Genomic DNA, 20,425 nt, shown 5'->3' with positions numbered 1-20,425 from the left:
TCTGAGAAACTTTTTTACTGAAAAACACCTAGAACGGAGTACATTATAACTAATACAAATTTTAATGTGTTACCAAGTTCATAAGAAAGTAAAGGATATTGTCTTATTATTTAATAATCCATAGATGTGAAATAAAATTATAGTGAACACAAGATAATGAAAACATCAAAATAAAAATAGGGAAAACAATTTCCCTTGTTGGGAGGAAAAATGGAGAAGGGTGTAAGAGACCTAAGGTTTAATTGTATTGATACTGTTCTGTTTATGGGTAGTGGGTACATGAATGTTCCTTTTATTATTCTTAATACTTTATTCCCTGAATTTTATTTTATTTTTATTTACTTTTTAAAGATTTTATTTGAGAGAGAGAGAGTGAGTGAGAAAGAGCACAAGAGGGGAGAAGTTCAGAGGGAGAAGCAGACTCCCCGTGGAGCAGGGAGCCCGATGCAGGACACCATCCCAGAACTCCGGGATCATGACCTGAGTTGAAGGCAGTCATTCAACCAACTGAGCCACCCAGACGCCCCCTAAATTTTATTTTTTTAAGATTTTATTTATTTACTTGAGCGAGAGAGAGAGAAAGAGAGAGCATAGAAGGAGAAGGAGAAACAGACTCCCCACTAATCAGAGAGCCTTACACAGGCTTCAGTCCCAGAACCCTAAAATCATGACCTGAGCTGAAGGCAGACACTCAACCAACTGAGCCACCCAGCTGTCTCTAAGAAAATACCCAGATCAGGCTTCCGTTAATTTAAATCACTTCATAGAACTATGAAATTCATCAGTACTTGACCCAAAGCAGCAGCTATATTTCATTTCCAAAAAATGCTTCAGGGAATACGATCAATTTAACTATGTCAGAATTAAAATTTTTGAGATACCAGAGAGAAGATGAAAAGGCAAGCCACAGAAAGGTAAAAAATATTTATAATATATATATCTGACAAAGAATTTGTATCCAGAGCATAAAAAGAACTACAATTCAATAAAAAACCCAATAAAAAATGTGCAACAGATTTGAACAGACATTTGGCAAATAAGGTATGGTGACCAAAAAGCACACAGAAAGATGTTCAACATCTCTAGTCATCAGGGAAATAGAAATTAGAACTATAATGAGTTAACACCAAATGCTTCTTAGAATGGCAATAAATAAAAGGATAATAACACCACATGTTAGCCAGGCCATAAAACAATGAGAACTAACTTTCTTTCTTTCTTTCTGCATTGTAATTGATGATTTTGTCCTAAAATTCTTTTTTATAAATTTTTATTTAAATTCAATTAACATATAATGTATTATTAGTTTCAGAGGTAGAGGTCAGTGATTCATCAGTCTTATATAATACCCAGTGCTCATTACATCAAATGCCCTCCTTAAAGTCCATTACCCAGTTACTCTGTCTTGCCACCTCCCTCCCTTCCAGCAACCCTCAGTTTGTTTCCTGTAGTTAAGAGTCTCTCATGGTTTTTCTCCCTCTCTGATTTCATCTTGTTTTATTTTTGCCTCTCTTCCTCTATGATCCTCTGTTTTGTTTCTTAAATTCCACATGTAAGTAAGATCATACGATAATTGTCTTTCTCTGACTTATTTTGCTTAGCATAGTACCCTCTAGTTCCACCCACGTCTTTCCAAATGGCAAGATTTCATTTTTGATGGCCGAGTAGTATTCCATTGCATATATATGTAAATACCACATCTTCTTTACCAGCTCATCTGTCAATGGGCATCTGGGCCCTTTCCATAGTTTGGCCATTGTGGACGTTGCTGCTATAAACATAGGGGAACAGGTGTCCCTTCAGATCACTACATTTGTATCTTTGGGGTAAAAACCAGTAGTGGCAATTGCTGGGTCATAGGGTAGCTCTATTTTCAACTTTTTGAGGAACCTCCATACTCTTTTCCAGGTTGCTGCATCAGCTTGCATTCCCACCAACAGTGTAGGAGGATCCCCCTTTCTCTGCATCCTCACCAACATCTGTCATTTCCTGACTTGTTAATTTTAGCCATTCTAACTGGTGTGAGGTGGTATCTCATTGTGGTTTTGATTTGTATTGCCCTGATGCCCAGTGATGTTGAGCGTTTTTTCATGTGTCTGTTGGCCATTTGCTTGTCTTCTTTGCAGAAATGTCTGTTCATGTCTTTTGCCCATTTATTTATTTATTTATTTGCAGAGGGAGAGAGAGCACACAAGTAGGCAGAATGGCAGGCAGAGGGAGAGGGAGAAGCAGACTCCCCACTGAGCAGGGAGCCCGATGCGGGACTGGATGCCAGGACCCCGGAATTGTGGCCTGAACTGAAGGCAGATGCTTAACTGACTGAGCCACCCAGGCACCCTGTCTTTTGCCCATTTCTTGATTGGATTATTTGCTCTTTGGATGTTGAATTTGATAAGTTCTTTATAGATTTGGAATACTAGCCCTCTATCTGATATGTCATTTGCAAATATCTTCTCCCATTCTCTCAGTTGTCTTTTAGTTTTGTCGATTGTTTCCTTTGCTGTGCAAAAAGCTTTTATTTTGATGTAGTCCCAATAGTTCATTTTTGCCTTTCTTTCCCTTGCCTTTGGAGACATTTCTAGCATGAAGTTATTGCCTGTGGGGTGCCTGGGTGGGGTGCCTGGATTCCAGCATCCTGGTGGTGAGCCCCGTGTTGGACTCCCTGTTCAGAGGGGAGCCTGCTTCTCCTTCTCCAGCTCTCCTCTTCTTGTCTTTCCTCTCTCACTGTCTCTCTCTGTCAAATAAATAAATAAAATCTAAAAAAATAAAAAAGAAGTTACTTCCTGTGTTCTCCTCTAGGATTTTGATGGAATTCTGTCTCACATTTAGGTCTTTTATCCATTTGAGTCTATTTTTGTGTATGGTGTAAGGAAATGGTCCAGTTTCATTCTTCTGCACATGGCTATAATTCTCCTAACACCATTTGTTGAAAAGACTATCTTTTTCCCATTGGGCATTCTTTCCTGCTTTGTTGAAGATTAGTTGACCATAGAGTTGAGGGTCCATTTCTGAGTTTTCTGTTCTGTTCCATTGATCTATGTCTGTTTTTCTGCTAGTACCATACATCTTGATGACAGCTCTGGGTTTTTTTTTTTTTTTAAAGATTTTATTTATTTGAGAGAGAGAGACCATGAGAGGAGAGAGGTTAGCAGGAGAAGCAGACTCCCTGCAGAGCAGAGAGCCTGATGCAGGACTTGATCCAGGATCATGACCTGAGCTGAAGGCAGTCACTTAACCAACTGAACCACCCAGGCACCCTTGATGACAGCTTCATAATAGAGCTTGAAGTCCATAACTGTGGTGCCACCAAATTGGTGAGAATTTGGTTTTCTTTTTCAACCTTCCTTTCGCTATTGGGGTCTTTTCTGGTTCCATACAAATTTTAGGATTATTTATTCCAGCTCTGTGAAAAATGTTGATAGTATTTTAATAGGGATTACCTTGAATGTGTAGATTACTCCAGGTAGCATGATATTTTAACAATGTTTGCTCTTCTAATCCATGAGCATGGAACATTTTTCCATTTCTTTATGTCTTCTTCAATTTCTTTCATGAATGTTCTGTAGTTTTCTGAGTACAGATCCTTTGCCTTGTTGGTTAGGTTTATTCCTAAGTATCTTATGGTTTTGGATGCAACTGTAAATGGGATCAACTCCTTAATTTCTCTTTCTTCTGTCTCATTGTTGGTGTATAAGAATGCAACTGATTTCTGTGCATTGATTTCATATCCAATCATTTTACTGAATTACTGTATGAGTTCTAGCAATTTTGGGGTGGAGTCTTTGGGTTTTCTACATAGAATATCATGTCATCTGTAAAGAGTGGGAGTTTGGCTTCTTCTTTGCTGATTTGGATGCCTCTTATTTCTTTTTGTTGTCTGATTGCTGAGGCTAAGACTTCTAGTATTATGTTTAACAACAGTGGTGACAGTGGACATCCCTGCCATGTCCCTGACCTTAGGGGGAAAGCTCTCAGCTTTTCCTCATTGAGTATGATATTTGCTAAGGGCTTTTCATGGATGGCTTTTATGATATTGAATTATGTACCCTTTTATCTCTGCACTGTGAAACGTTTTAATCAAGAAAGGATGCTGTACTTTGTCAAATGCTTTTCCTGCATCTATCCAGAAGATCATATGGTTCTTGTCCTTTCTTTTATTAATGTAGCATATCACATTGATTGATTTGTGGATGTTGAAAGACCCTTGCAGCCCAGAAATAAATCCCATTTGGTTGTGGTGAATAACCCTTTTAGTGTACTGTTGAATCCTATTGGGTAATATCTTGGTGAGAATTTTTGCATTCATGTTCACCAGGATATTGGTCTGTAATTCCCCTTTTTGGTGGGGTATTTGTCTGGATTTGGGATCAAGGTTATGCTGGCCTCATAGAATGAGTTTGGAAGTTTTCCTTCCATTTTTATTTTTTGAAACAGCTTCAGAAGGATAGGTATTAGCTCTTCTTTAAATGTTTGGTAGAATTCCTCTGAGAGCTTTCCAGCCCTGGGCTCTAGTTTGTTGGGAGATTTTTTATTACTTCTCTAATTTCCTTGGTGGTTATAGGTCTGTTCAGGTTTTCTATTTCTTCTTGTTTCAGTTTTGGAAGTTTATACATCTCTATGAATGCATCCATTTCTTCCAGATTACCTAATTTGTTGGCATATAGTTGCTCATAATATGTTCTTATAATCATTTGTATTTCTTCAATATTAATTGGGATCTTTCCTCTTTTTTTTCATGCTTTTATTTATTTGGATCCTTTCTCTTTTCTTTTTGGTAAGTCTGGCCAAGGGTTTATCGATCTTAATAATTTTTCAAAAAGAACCAACTCCTAGTTCGTTGATCTGTTCTGTTATTCTTTTGGATTCTATTTCATTGATTTCTGCTCTAAACTTTACTAATTCTCTTCTCCTGCTGGGTTTAGGTTTTATTTGCTGTTCTTTCTCCAACTCCATTACATGTAAGGTTAGCTTGTATATTTGAGACCTTTCTTGTTTCTTGAGAAAGGCTTGTATCGCTATACATTTTCCTCTCAGGACCACCTTTGCTGCATCCCAAAGATTTTGAACAGTTGTGTTCATTTTCACTTGTTTCCATGAATTTTTTAAATTCTTCTTTAATTTCCTGGTTGATCCATTCATTCTTAAGTAGGATGCTCTTTAGCCTCCATGCATTTGAGTTATTTCCAATTGTCCTCTTGTGACTGAAGTCCAGTTTCAAAGCATTGTGGTCCAAAAATAAGCAGGGAATGATCCCAATCTTTTGGGAAAGTTGCAGTTGAGATCTGATTTATGACCCAGAATGTGATCTATTCTGGAGAATATTCCATGTACACTCAAGGAGAATGTGTATTCTGTTGCTTTAGGATAGAATGCTCTGAATATATCTGTGAAGTCCATCTGGTCCAGTGTATTGTTCAAAGGCCTTATTTCCTTGTTGCTCTTCTGCTTAGATGATCTGTCCATTGCAGAGAGGACAGAGGGATGTTAAAGCCCCCTACTATTACTATATTATTAGTGATATGCTTGTTTGATTTTGTTATTAGTTGGCTTATATGTATTTGGCTGCTGCCATGTAAACATTTACAATTGTTAGACCTAGAAAGGACACCTATAGTGCCCTTTCTCATCTCTTATTATAGTCTTTAGTTTATTTTTTTTTTTAAGATTTTATTTATTTGTCAGAGAGAGAGGGAGAGAGAGCGAGCACAGGCAGACAGAATGGCAGGCAGAGGCAGAGGGAGAAGCAGGCTCCCTGCCGAGCAAGGAGCCCGATGTGGGACTCGATCCCAGGATGCTGGGATCATGACCTGAGCCGAAGGCAGCTGCTTAACCAACTGAGCCACCCAGGCGTCCCTAGTCTTTAGTTTAAAATCTAAATTGTCTGATATAAGGATTGCCACTCCAGTTTTCTTTTGATGTCCATTAGCATGATAAATTGTTTTCCACCCCCTCACTTTAAATCTGGAGCTAAATTTGGGGCTAAAATGAGCCTCTTGTAGACAGAATATCAATGGGTCTTTGTTTTTTATCCAATCTCATACCCTGTGTCTTTTGATTGGGGCATTTAGTCCAATTTATAGTAACTATTGAAAGATACAACTTTACTGCCATTGTATGAACTATATAAAGTCAGTTTCTGTATACTGTCTCTGTTCCTTTCTGGGTTATGTTACTTTGGGGCTCTCTCTTCACTTAAAGGATCCCTTTTAATATTTCTTGCAGGGCTAGTTTAGTGATCACAAATTCTTTTTCTGTTTATCCTGGAAGCTTTTTATTTCTCCTTCTATTATGAGTGACATACTAGCTGGATAAAGTATTCTTGGCTGCATACTTTTCTCATTTAGCACACTGAATACATCATGCCAGTCCTTTCTGGCCTGCCAGGTCTCTGTAGATAGGTCTGCTGCCAGTCTAATGTTTCTGTCCTTGTAGGTTGTGGACCTCTTGTCCTGAGCTGTGTTCACGATTTTCTCTTTGTCTCTGAGATTTGCAAATTTTACTATTAGATGACAGGGTGTTGACCTATTTTTATTGATTTTGAGGGGGACTCACTGCCTATTTCCTTCCCCAGAATAGGGAAGTTCTCTGCTATAATTATAAATATACCTTCTACCCCTCTCTCTTTACTCTTCTTTTGGGATCCCAATTATTCTAATATTGTTTTGCTTTATGGTATCACTTATCTCTTAAATTCTCCCCCTCATGATCCAGTAGTTGTTTATTTCTCTTTTTCTCAGATTCTTTGGTCTCCATCATTTTGTCTTCTGGATCTCTAATTCTCTCTTCTGCCTCATTTATCCTAGCAGTTAGAGCCTCCATTTTTAATTGTATCTCATTAATAGCCTTTTTAATTTTGACTTCATTAGATTTTAGTTATTTTATTTCTCCAGAAAGGGATTCTCTAGTGTCTCCTCTGCTTTTTTTCAAGCCCAGCTAGTATCTTTATAATTGTTTTTCTAAACTCTAGTTCCAACATCTTACTTATAGCCATACTGACTAGGTCCCTGGCAGTCAGTATTGCCTCTTGTTCTCTTTTTTGAAGTGAGTTTTTCCATCTTGTCATTCTGTTCAGAGAAGAATAGATGAATGATAGAATAAAACACTAAAAGGGCACCAATGATTCCAGAGAAATATACACTAAGCAAATCAAAAGAGACCCCCTGCAAAAAAAAAATTAAAAAGGGAGAGAGAGAATATAATCAGATAGGTGAACAGAACAAAGCAATACATTGGATCCTGTGTGTATTTTTGTCTGTTTGTTAGAAAACTAGATCCCAAAATTGTAAAGAAAGAAAAACTTATATAAGTACAAAAACAAAATTAAATACAATGAAAAGATAGAATGTAATTGTAAAAATGAAAATTAAAAGACGAAAGAAAAAAAAAAGAAATATAAACTGACGGGTGAAGAGAGCAGAGCCATACAGGTGTATTTTGGTCTGTTAGAAGAAACTGCATCCCAAAATTGTAATGAAAGAAAAAGTTATATATAGTTATATACATATAAAAATAAAATTAAATACAATGAAAGGATAGAATGTAACTGTAAAAAGGAAAATTTAAAAAGATTTTAAAAAAGAGATAAAATAAGAAATTGGTTGAAGAAAGAAAGAGAAAAAAATTAAAACTGAAAGACTAAAGAATCATGGGGCAAAAACCATGAATTCTGGATACGTTTTTCCTTAGCGCTGGAGTTTTACAGTTCTCTGTGATGGGTATATTGGTCTTAGCTGGATGTTCTTGCTGATCTTTTGAGGGAGGGTCCTGTTACATTGATGCTCAAGTGTTTTGCCTGGGGCAGAATTGTACCACCCTTGCCAGGGGTGGCCAAATAAGTAGCTCTAGATTGCTCTGTGTGGCTTTTGTTGCCTGAAGGCTTTCCTTGCAGCTTTAGAGGATGAGAATGAAAATGCGGCCTCCCAATCTCCAGCCCCAGAGCAGAAAGCTCAAGGCCCCATTCCTCAGTGCACCCTCAGGGAAAAGCAGTTGATCACTCCTGTCTCCCTGGTCTCTGTCCACACTCCATGTTCACCCATCCTGTGACAGAGCCTGTCTATCTCAAGCACACGACCCCGGGAACATGACTTTTATATATAACCGTAGTCTTAGTTTCTGGCACAGTGCCTGACCCATAAATATCACTTATAAATATTTGTTGATTGAATGAATAAGCAAATAAACAAATGGATGAATTGATGTTTTATAACCATATAGTAAATAATCTATATGAATTATAATATTTATATATAATTTCCTGTTTTGAAGCCTTTGAGTTTAACAGACACAATGAAAATAGCTACATTTGATCCTGTAATGGACATAAGCCCTTTCTCCGACATCCCAACAGTTATTAAATTAAGAAGACTACAGAAGAAGATCAAGCACATCCTATTTCACTGGCTGGATTACTACAGATTTGCATTGGGTCAGTTATGGAATCCATTGTATTGCTCCACATAACCTGTTCCCATCATTCAGACTTCCAGAAGATCAACATTTGAATGCCTCTTCCTTCCAAGGTTCTCAAGGTAGTGAGTTTGTAAACTGTAAATCAGTATACATAGAGAGTCTTATCATGGATCCAGGTAATTAGCCGAAGATGACCTTAATTTCATTTCCTTTCCCTCTTTGGAGAAGATAATCCATTTGATTAATTGTGTTTTCATAAGGGAAGGTGCTTTCATGTTCATATTTTGGATCAGAAAATACTCTTTTTTTAAAAAAGATTTTTATTTATTTATTTATTTATTTATTTATTTGACAGAGAGAGAGAGAGAGATCACAAGTAGGCAGAGAGGCAGAGAGAGAAAGAGAGGGAAGCAGGCCCCCTGCTGAGCAGAGAGCCCGATGCGGCAACTCAATCCCAGGACTCTGGGATCATGACCTGAGCCGAAGGCAGAGGCTTAACCCACTGAGCCACCCAGGCGCCCAGAAAATACTCTTATCCCTCATTATTCACTGTAATTAGGTTCTATAAGGTCTCAACAAACACTGAATTAGCCAATATTGAACCACTGCTCCTAGGAGAAATACAGGGTGAAGTTCTTGTGCATCTCCGGTCATAGCATTTTTGTCACCCTGTCAATACATAACCATATTTTATGTGTTTCTGTCTGGAGATACCTTACTTAATATATATTATTGAAACATTAACAGTGAATTCATGGCCAATAGCGCTGTAACCCATGACTGAACAAAGCTTATTTAACACCTGTGTTTTCTCTATAAGGACCATCACAGCCATCTTGCACTTTGGAATGCTAGACAGCACTTCAGTACTATACTTGCAGTCCATTTTGAACAGCAAAATCACCAACAAAAGGCACAAAAAATGCAAAAAACTTTGGCACTGAAGAGGCCATAGAAAGGATACTTGCTTATAATATGAGATTGGAAGCAAGAAGGCAGAGCATCGTCTTGTTCAACCATAACTGGGAAAATGCAAGATGAAACTTAAGGTTTTCATAGCTCCACACATCTACAAGTGACCATGAAAGTGCTGCAGATACTGATTTAGGGTTACAAATAAACTGTAGCTAATAGGCAAATTCACAAGTACAGAATCTGCAAATAAGGAGGATTGACTGTAAGCTAAATCCCAAAGAAAAAGCTTTGCCAATTGAGGAAGTAATTTGCTACACATGATGGCATACAGTAGAGTATCGAAAAAGATTTGCCACAAATGTTTTACACAGGAACTAAGAAATGGAAATCCTTAGCCCTCAGGACAGTGGCTGGGTGGGGGTGATTGAGCCCCTGGGATAGTTGATTTTACCATCAGTTGACAGGTTCAATCTGGGATGGTTGATTCCAGTAAGTTTACCACAATGTGCCATACCAACACATGATATTTTCTTTTGTTTATATCAGATTTTCTATGATAAGTATCTATATGTATAAGGGTTGACAGTTTACAGTTTTCTAGATGATTAAAAAGAAAATGCTAGGAAGCATTGGTCTATTGCGTGGTCAAAACACAGCCTTCAGAATTAAATAGACCTGTTCAAAGCCTAGTTGTGCCTCTTTCTAGCTGGGTGAATGTGGACTTTTTTGTGATATCATTAAAATAACAGTACTCACCTAAGGAGAGTACTTACTTCAGTTGGATAAGGCATTTAAAGATATCTGGCAAAGATAAGCACAGACAATAAAACTCCCATGGATTAGATTTATTGATAACCTAGACATTTTCTGTATTACGCATATGCTGTGTATGCCCTGGGCAACCAGGAAGTGCATTTAAAATAAGAGAACCAACAAAAGGCACTTCTGTAAGTGGGTGAAGGAGTGTTCAGATTATTGCAACCAACGTAACCCAGACAGCTTAGCCTACTGGCACCTTGGTCCCCTAAAGGTTTTCAGTGATGTATATTCTGTTTACATTTCAGGAATAGACTCCATGCACATTGGCAAAATGCCCAAGCTTCCAGAAAAAGGGATCAGGAAACAAAAAGTCTCATCAGCAAGATTTCCTCTGAAACAAAGTGCAGAAGAAAAAGATGAGAGTAAGGAGTACCTTCGATACCGGAATACCTTCCTAAAACTGAAAGGTGTCTTTAAGCCTGTGCCTCTCTTTCACACCCAGAAGACCCCAGGCAGCAATCCGTCCTTCAGGTACCGGCCTCATTTGTCTTAATAATTCATAGTACAGTTTATATTCGAAAGAGCTTCAGATGGATGTCTCATTCAGTCCACCTACAAATGCCAAGCAAGACCTGTTACATTGCTTCACACAGGAGTGCTTTCTAAGCAGGGTGGGTTAAGGTCTCACCACTTATGTGCTATCAAAGAAATACTTTTCCTAAAAGTGGGACAAATTTATATACCTAGATTCAAGCATCTGAGTTCTCTCCACCCTACTCCCCAAGAGAAATTCAAATCAATCAGGAATCAAGACTCAGTTTGTTTTTATCTCTTTGGGGAGCACATATTTGAAACCTGACCCTATATTTGGGCTGAAAACTCCTGACTCTGTGTTTGGTGATGGTAAATGAGGGCCAGGAGTTGTTGCTTCCCTTGCCTTCTTATACAGTTCTTCTGAGAGAAATGTGTTCTTCTTTTCTTCATCAGCATAAAAAGCCAGGTTCTCTATGCATTTGTATCTCTGAATCTCGCTACCAAACAGGGATGCTTCCCACCCTGGGTGTCACCTCCTTTCAGGTCCAGGTGGCAGGGGGGAGGCGAGGGGTGTCGGATGTGGGGGTAAGTTGTCTCTACATTGGAATTCACACTGGGTAGCAGTGTGAAAATCCCTAGGATTTCCAGTCCTAGTACTGCTTCAGTAACATTATTGAAAACAATAAATTTAAAGTGACAAATGCCATGAGGTAAATATTTCTTGTATTTAAAGCATAGACAGAGCCACCTGGGTAGCTCAGTCGGTTAAATGTCTGCCTTTGGCTCAGGTCATGATCCTGGGGTCCAGCCTCACGATGGGCTCCCTGCTCAATGGGAAGTCTGCTTCTCCTTCTCCCTCTGCCCCTCCCCCTGCTCATGCTCTCTCTTGCTCTCTCTCTCAAATAAATAAACAAAATCTTAAAAAAACAATAAAGCATTGGCAGCAGACTTCATAAATGCCACTAAACAAGCAGTCCTACCTGACACCTGCACATGGGAATTCATTCAACCAAAAACTGTCATCTGTCGCCTTCCAGGCATGTGGCAGTCAACAACACAAAGACTCGGTCCCCGTCCTCCAAAGACTTCAAAGTATTAATGAATACCATTAATCAATGGAAACTAAGGAAGTAAGTGCTATCAGAGCAGAAGAGACAGAAGGCTGAAGAAATTTTGTGGAGAGAGAGATTTTTTTTTTTTAGAAAGGATTGTTTTCCCCAGGAGCCTTTGAATAAGGTTTGTAGTGATTAGGAGAATTGGAATATGCAAGTAGGGAGAGCTGGTACTCCAGGGGGAGATGTATAATAAGGACGGTGATGGTTCTAATAATGTCAGGGATGGCTAACATTTACTGAATACTCACTAGACACTAGGTACCATGCAAAACACTACCTACAGGATTTAATTGAATTCTCATGACACACCTAAGGGGTGCAGTTATAATTAAGCCCATGCTGCCCTCATCACCCTGCAAAGACACAGCTGGTGAGCAGAGCAGGGATTTGAGCAAAGGCATATAGAGGGGCCAGTGCAGGCAAGTTGGAGGAATGCTGAGCAGTGTGGTTTTCCTGGTGCTTAGGGTATGGAAGATAGGATAACCAGGCTTGAGGCCAGATCATCGAGGGCCTTGACCCCAGGCCAGAAATGGGTACAAGTAGCAAAATGAACCAAATCCTTTAAAATCTGCAGTGATGCAGCAAACAGACACTGTGTGAGGCAGGCCTAAGATGTTTATTCAGACTTTTAAATTTCCTGTGAAAAGTCAAAACCCAGTCACTTCACATTTAAATGTAGAATTACTTTTATGACTCAGTTATGTGTTGCAATGATATCTGAAGAGATTAATATTAACTCAGTAAGGGCTCCATTTATTTCTATAAAAACTTAATGGAAACTTTTAAATCTGCAATTGGACTCTAAATCTTGAAATAAGCATAAAGGCTTAAGCACCATGAATGAGAATATCCATCTTCCGTGCATCACTTCTCTATATGGGTTTCATGCTCTAGTTCAATTTCCAGACAAATCCTGTGCATGGAGGACAGGCTGACACCAGGCAGAGGGAAAACAGCGAAACACCCTGATAACACGCTAGCAGAGAATATTAGCTATGAGACTTCAGCAATTGCATACCTCTCTAAGCCTGTTTCTTTATCATAGAATGGGGGATAATAAACCTACTTCACAAGACTGTGAAAGAATTAAATAGGATGAAGCATGTTAAGTTTTTAGCACTGTCCACCATCCCATGATGTCCCAATGTAAGACAGTTAATATAAACCAGCCTATTAGTGAGAAAATATACTACTTTATTGTGTGCTTAAGAAATTCAGATTGACTTTATATACCTGTCAATATTTGGGGAGTCTTTGAATTCTTTTTTTTTTTAAGATTTTATTTATTTATTTGATATAGACAGCAAGAGAGGGAATTCAAGCAGGGGGAGTTGGAGAGGGGGAAGCAGGCTTCCCGCTGAGCAGGGAGCCCAATGCGGGGCTCGATCCCAGGACCCCAGGATCATGACCTGAGCTAAAGGCAGATGCTTAAAAACTGAGCCACCCAGGTGCCCCTGATTTTTTCTCAATTAATTTTTCCACCATTATTCATCCTGAGAATTCTAAACATCCCTGTTTATAAGTGCTTTTTAGATTTGTTCTATTATTTTAATTCTGTCTAGATCAAATCCATCTTCTGACTATTGATTTTGTAGGTTATCTTTGTTAGAATTAGCTTTCTTGATATGTTTTCAGATTTTTTACTCTAGGCTCATCTTTCTGTGGTGTGTGTGCATGTCTGTATATTGAGTGTACTTTGAGTGAGTGCATTGTGTGTGTGTGTGTGTGTGTGTGTGTGTGTGTGTCTGTCTGTCTGTCTGTCTGTTTGCCCCTCCTGCCTGGTGAGTTTTCAGTTGCCCCTACCCAGAACTCCAAGGCTTCACTGTCAAAATCAGGTCCAATTATGGTGGGGTGGCATCCTGCCCCATGAATATTAGGAATATTGTAGACCAAGTCCTCAGGCCAGCAAGCAGCTTGGTTTAGTCCTGGTTGACAGGTACACTAGCTGATCCATTGGAATTACTCAGGGATGCTCAGAATGCCTCTTCAGAGGCCCTGATGTTGCTGTGCTCCATATTTACCTGTGAGAGGCTTCGTAGACAAAGGTGGGGATGAAGAGTAAGTGGTCATGGGAAAACAAGAAGGTGTTACTGGGGCTGGGACCTCTAGTAGCCTATTCTTTACAGGATGGAGATCAGAACCTTCATTCCAAACATTCCTGGTTTATTTGATGGTAATTGCATCCTGCTCTCAGAGCTCTCTGCTACTGTGCAGCCACTGGCAAAGGTGGTATTCTTAGGTCTCTTGTCCCCTTATCACTCATATTGTGTACCAAATCCTGCATGCTAAAAGTTGTGTGTTTTTTTTAAATCATGTGTTCTTTGGGGTATAAGGTAACTAACTCTAGAAATAACATTAATATATTTGAAGAGGAAAAACAAAGTGGGAGGATTTGCTCTACCAGATTTCAAGACCTTTGCAGGGGGTGTGTGCCTGGGTGGCTCAGTGGGTTAAGCCTCTGTTGGCTCAGGTCATGATCCCAGGGTCCTGGGATTGAGCCCTGCATCAGGCTCTCTGCTCAGTGGGGAGCCTTCTTCCCCATCTCCCACTTGCCTCTCTGCCTTACTTGTGATCTCTCTCTGTCAAATAAATAAATAAAATCTTTGAAAAAAAAAGACTTTTTAGGAAGTAATAGTAACTAAGATAGCGTGATATTGGCACCAGGCTATTTAGATCAATCGAACAGAATAGAGAGCCCCAATCAGACCCAGACAATATGGAAATTTGATATAAAACAGAAATAGCAATACAAACCAGTTAGGAAAGAATGGATTATTCAGTCAGTGGTGGTGGGACAACTGGTAGATAATAATATAGATATAACTGGTAGATAATAATAACTGGTAGATAATAATCTATCTACCTATCTCTCTTCCTTCTAAATAGGAAGATTCCTACTTCCCATTATAAACTGCAGGTAGACTAAAGAGCTAAATATAAAAAGCAAATAATAAAATATTTAGAAGAAAAATAAGGAGAATATTTTCATCGCCTTGTGGTAGAAAATAAATTCTTAAACCAAACACACACCAAAAAACAGAAACATAAGGGAGAGCGTTGATTAAGTTTAACTACATTAAAATAAAAGCCCATATACAAAAGAAGGAAAGTACAAAAATTTCATTGCAGCAGTTTTCAATAGTTAAAAACAGTTGGTTGAGCATCTGACTTGTGATTTCAGCTCAGATCATGGTCTCATAGGTGGTGGGATTGAGCCCTGCATTGGTGTGGTGGCGGGGGGGGGGGGGGGGGGCTTCCCACAGGAGGGGGGCGGGTTGGGTGTTTCTCTCTTTCCTTCTCCCTTTGCCCCCCCCCACCCATTCCTCACCCCTTTCTTTCTCTCTAAAGTAAATAATCTTTAAAAAAAAAAAAAAAAGGAAGAAAAGAAACTACCCATATTTCCATAACCAAGAGGATGTATGAATTTTTTTATTGTGGACATCTGCCGTTTGTTTTGACCATCCAGCATCTGAACCTACTTTATGCCTAGGGACTCCCTGCTTGTCAAGGCAGAGTGTACTTTCACTATAGATGACAAAAACGCCAGATTGTTGCTTTCTCGGTCCCCTCTGAAGCTAGGGCCCAGGCACATGACCCAGGTACCGCTAGTACGATAAGCCTGCCCCAGATTTTCATCCAGCTGTAAGGGCTGCCCAACCCTCTAGGCAGGGAGGGGCGTCGGGGGCGCAGGGCCCCCAGAGGCTGTGGTGGCAGTGGTTCTCACCACCATGTTCTGGGTCAGCAGGACCATCAGCTATGGCTGTGGTGCCCCTAGTGGGCAAGTTTTACAGCACAATTTGGGACATTTCCCGTGGGTCAGTGGACCCTGCAAGCCTGATTCTTCCACCTTTCCAAAGATTTTGAGTTTTTTAATACATTCCTTTGTTTTTGTTTGTTTGCTTAAATTAGCCAGTTTGTTTCTGTTGCTGTCAGCTAAAAACCTTAACCCTGATAGATTATGGATTATGACATATTGTGAAACATACATGAGAATGCATACATCAAAATCAGGGCAAAAATTGGGTGAAATCAGGAGAAGTCCTTGGGGCTGTAAGTTGCATCTGAAATTATAAAAATGAAAAAATATATATATATAGCAAGTGTAGTAAAATACTAAGATTTGATAAAGCAGAGTGGTATGTACAAAGCTATTTTTTCTTCTTCACTTTTTCGTATGTAAGCTAGCACATGAACACACTGATACACACATATATAGACTTTTATTATTACAAATACAGAACTTCTAAGAATATGAAGGTTTCAGAGCAACAGTATTCTATTGAAATTATTTGCCTCTCTTTCCAAAAAAGAAGATCCATTTCTGAGTGGGTCTGTATTTAAATTCACTTATACACATTATGACAAGAAAGGGGAAAAAATATTTTGAAAATAGATCTAGTAGGGCATGAAGGTGAGAACTGAAATAACATTATATTTACATGTGTGGGTTTTCTTATCACAAGGAAATATATAATCATCTTTTCTCAGAAATGTGCTTCTACCAAGGGGAAGCATCAAGACTTTTCGAAAAGCACAACTTCAACAAACATAACTGGGCATTTATCCCATTTACTAAGTTTCTCGGGTTCAGCATAAAGTAAATGAAGCCAATACTGAATATTCTAATGATAATTTTTAAAAAAGACTCTTCTGGTTACCCAGGAATGTCAGGTTTAGTATTTTTTTTAAGATTTTATTTATTTATTTATTTGTCAGAGAGAGAGAGAGAGAGAGCACAAGCCCGCAGAGGCAGAGAGAGAAGCAGGTTCTCCGGTGAGCAAAGAGCCAGATGCAGGACTCAGTCCCAGGATCCTGGGATCATGACCTGAGCCGAAGGCAGTGGCTCAACCAACTGAGCCACCCAGGCATCCCCAGGAATGCCAGTTTTAAACAACTTAATTAAAATATTTTATTAAATTTATTAAATTTCAGTATCACATAAAAATTCTTTAAGCATAATTAAAACTCGCAAGATTTGGTTTTATAAGCCTCATAACCTCCCTAGAAGTTTTGTGGAAACATAAACTTATCCCTACATTACAGATGTTAATACTGAGGTATAAAGAAATCAGAAGATTTATAGTCATGTTGAGAGTTAGTGGACAGAATACAGATTCAAATTTAGCTTTCTGCATTCTTGCTATTGGCTTACATGGTTTATCTGTTCTATTAATAGGCACCAATCAGCTCAAAAGTATGCTGTAGGTGTTTCATCTCCAGTCAGTGGGCCATTGTAATAGAAAAAAAAAAAATACACGTGCGTTCAAGTTCCAGCTTTGTCAGTTACTACTTGGGTGCTTTAGTCAAATTATTGAATTTTCTGAGCATTAGTTTTCCCCATTTATGAGACTGGAATAAAGTGAGTATCTTACTGACCAACCTTGATGCATTCTTCTTGCATTTGTCAAACTGCAATTAAGACTCTAAGTCTCATTCTTACTGGTCAATTACTTGCAATCATTTAGATTAATTAAGTCCTCTGAACATAAGGCTTGTATTTGTTTCAGAGCCACAGGTGCTTATGTAACTGAAAAGGTTTACGTTCATTTCTTTCATTGTATTGAAAAGTGTTTTAGCACATTGGCACATAAAGTTCTATCCAGAATTAAACTTAAATGCTTTACCAAAGTAGCCACTTTGGTTTCTTCTAAAGTGATATTCTTTCTGTCCTCTCAGTTCTTTTTTTCTTTTCTTTTCTTTTCTTTTTCTTTTTTTTTTTTTTTTAGATTTATTATTTGAGAGAGAGAGAGAGAAAGCAGGAGCACAAGCAGAGAGAGGGGCAGGGAGAGGGAGACAGACAGATTCCTGGCTGAGCACAGAGCCCAACATGGGACTGAATACCCAGAACCCCAAGATCCTGACCTGAGCTGAAACCAAGGGTCGTTGCTTAACTGACTGAGCCACCCAGGTGCCTCTGTCCTTTCACTTCTTTGAACATGATTTCTTACCATTACATTTCTAGGCTTCCTCCTCCTCCCATTAAGAGCAAGGATGCATGGTTTGATCCTCAGCTGCTCTGTCCTGTGGTCCTCAGGAGGACATTGTGTGGGCAGGAAGGGGGCACATGCCAGTGTAGCACTTACAGCATCCCTGAAGTGACAGACCTGGAGTATGATCACCTTATAAGCCACCAGCTGTCCTCCACGGATCAGCTCATTATAGTCCACGTGTTCTCAGCTAGCAACACGGACAAGACTACAAAAGAAATGGCCAAAGTGTATAGGAAAGCGAACAGATGTAAAAGCATGCCTTGCCTTCAGGTGAGTGTCATGTGTATTAAGACATATTGTGACTAATGTTTACTTGCGTGTTACATCTTAAGACATGTCCTCAGCCACACAAAGGGCCATGGAGGAATTTCTCCCCCACTTTTTCCATTGAGGTATGACCTTCATATAATAGAGGTCACACATCTTAAGGGCATATAGCTTAATTAATGTTTATGTATGTGTATGCTTATATAATAACCATCCAGATCAAGATACAGAGTACTCCCAGGTCCAAAGAAGCTCCCTTTTGCCCTTTTCAGTCAGTAACCCACCTACCTCCTGCCCCTGGGAACCACTTTTCTGACTTCCATCACCATAAATCAGTTTTGTCCATTTTAGATCTTCATATCCATGGAGTCACAGTGTACACATTTTGAAACACACAGTACGTTGTTGTGCTTCTTTTGCCAGAGACTCGGAAGGTCAATACCAGGCATGCCAGCATCCTCCCATCTTGCCCCCATGATGGACACTACTAACCCAGCTTCCTTTTCAGCCGGGCCTAGACTGGGCCCTAAAGTCCTTTCCCTGACTGCACTGCAAGCAGCCTCTATCAGCTGACCTGAGTAGTAACTCGTGAAGCCTTTTTCCCCACGAGAGCCTTTAATCTCAATACATTTAATGAGTATCCTCTAAGCCTAGTTGATTCAAGCACTGTGACATTTTTTCACATTTGAACCTTTTTTCCAATTCCATTGTGTCTGCTATTTTAGGCTTTCATCACCTCCCATCTGATTCTCTCCAGTGGCCTCTCTGACGAGTTTTCCTGCCCTTGGTCTTGGCGCCCCTGATATTTGTTATATGTTGCTGGTGTTCTTTTTAATATACGGACACAAGGGCATCATTCTCCTGCTGACAGTCTTCTAAGGACTTCCCTTCAGGCCAAATCCAATTTCTTTAGTATTACATTGAGGTCCCCCTCCTAGTGGGGCTCTTCCCACCCTGACTGCTCAGTTCCCTGTCCCAAACCCAGTGATAGCCCCAAGGGATATATTAACGAACCTTTGCAGAGTCCAGGTCTGAAGCTGGTGGGAGCTAAGGGCTTGGGCCACGTCGCCCCTTGCGGACATGCTGCCACTGAGTGGCCTTTTAAGATGTTGCCCTAAGTAGCCCTGAACTTCTTTTGAGGGATGTTACAATATATTTTCCAGCCTAGTGTCCCCTATTTGAAGCCCAAAGTGAAAACTGTCTTTCTGAATGAGAAGCTTTACTTCCCATAAGAATCTGGTATGTTGGGGTGCCTGGGTGGCTCAGTGGGTTAAAGTCTCTGCCTTTGGCTCAGGTCATGATCTCAGGGTCCTGGGATCAAGCCCCACATCGGGCTCTCAGCTCAGCGGGGAACCTGCTTCCCCCTTTCTCTCTGCCTGCCTTTCTGCCTACTTGTGATCTCTCTCTACCAAATAAATAAAATCTTTTTAAAAAATTAAAAAAAAAGAATCTGGTATGTTTCCCCTTCCCCAGTGATGGGATTTTTGGTGCCCAACTGGGTTTCTCTTTTCACTTTACCTGGAAGTACAGAGCAAAGTTTTAAACTGAATTATAAAAATAGAGTAAGAACTTGTGGGCCACTTATCTGAAATCCAGTTCTTCTTTTGGATCCAGAGCTTCTGTTTATACTGAAATTTTCCCATCAAAAAAATCTTTTTTAATTTATAATTTTCTTTGATACTGTTCTTTCTCTTTTCTTTTCTTTTTCTTTCTTTCTTTCTTTTTTTAATGCAGTGTTCCAAGATTCATTGTTTCTCTGATACTATTCTTACTTCCTACAAACCACCTCCAGTCTTTTGCTAAAAAAGCAGAATATAAACATCTAAAATGTTAAGTTTTGATGAAGGAAATATTATTTCATCTAGCAGAATTGATAGCAACCTTGTAGGAAAGTGACATGTCATTTTGTAACTCTGAATGGTGAAGAAAGAGAATACAGACTTAATTGGCTGGGTACCACAGGGTACCCTAGATTCCTTTTTAGATCATAAAAATGAAGGGAATGTTCCCATACCAGAGACCCTAAAGGAAATACAAATAAGAATGGGGAAGATCGTAAAACATGTTAACACTCACCTGAGAACTCCAGTCTTCATCAAAAGGGTGGCCTGGTCAGACCAGGGTCTTGGCTCCCACTTCCTTTTCTTTCATTCCACCTAATCAGGGAACTGGGAGGCCTGTGTGATGCTGAAATTGTTAAGCTGCACTTGGAAGCTGGCCAGCAATAAGAATTCACGGGATACTCTGGTGGAAGCATCAAGGGTGTAAACAAAGCTCCTAGAAGGGTAGCCTGAGCCACAGGGGATATGGAATGGGTTCTGGAAGCACAGGGAGCACTGGTTCTGGGAGTGGCACCCTCACCCTTCCAGCCTGCTCTGAAACCAGATTCCCCTGCCCAGAGTTGGAAGCTTCTTGATAGCAGGGCCCTGTCTTGCT

General features: G+C 39.6%; 1 protein-coding gene across 1 annotated transcript in view; it reads left to right on the top strand.

Moving 5' to 3' along the window:
* LOC116877492 (uncharacterized protein C3orf20 homolog) overlaps window positions 1-20,425 on the top strand; it is a 114,127-nt gene that overhangs the window by 66,196 nt on the left and 27,506 nt on the right. Inside the window, exons 9-11 of the mRNA XM_032874253.1 lie at window positions 8,266-8,425; window positions 10,389-10,614; window positions 17,695-17,992. Of these exons, the coding sequence (XP_032730144.1) occupies window positions 8,266-8,425; window positions 10,389-10,614; window positions 17,695-17,992 (684 nt within the window). The remainder of the gene's footprint in view (window positions 1-8,265; window positions 8,426-10,388; window positions 10,615-17,694; window positions 17,993-20,425) is intronic.

The sequence above is a fragment of the Lontra canadensis genome, unplaced genomic scaffold (genome assembly GCF_010015895.1).
Source record: "Lontra canadensis isolate GAN:19392208 unplaced genomic scaffold, GSC_riverotter_1.0 scaffold52, whole genome shotgun sequence".
Classification (NCBI taxonomy): Eukaryota; Metazoa; Chordata; class Mammalia; order Carnivora; family Mustelidae; genus Lontra; species Lontra canadensis.
This window is presented reverse-complemented; position numbering and strand designations above follow the sequence as displayed.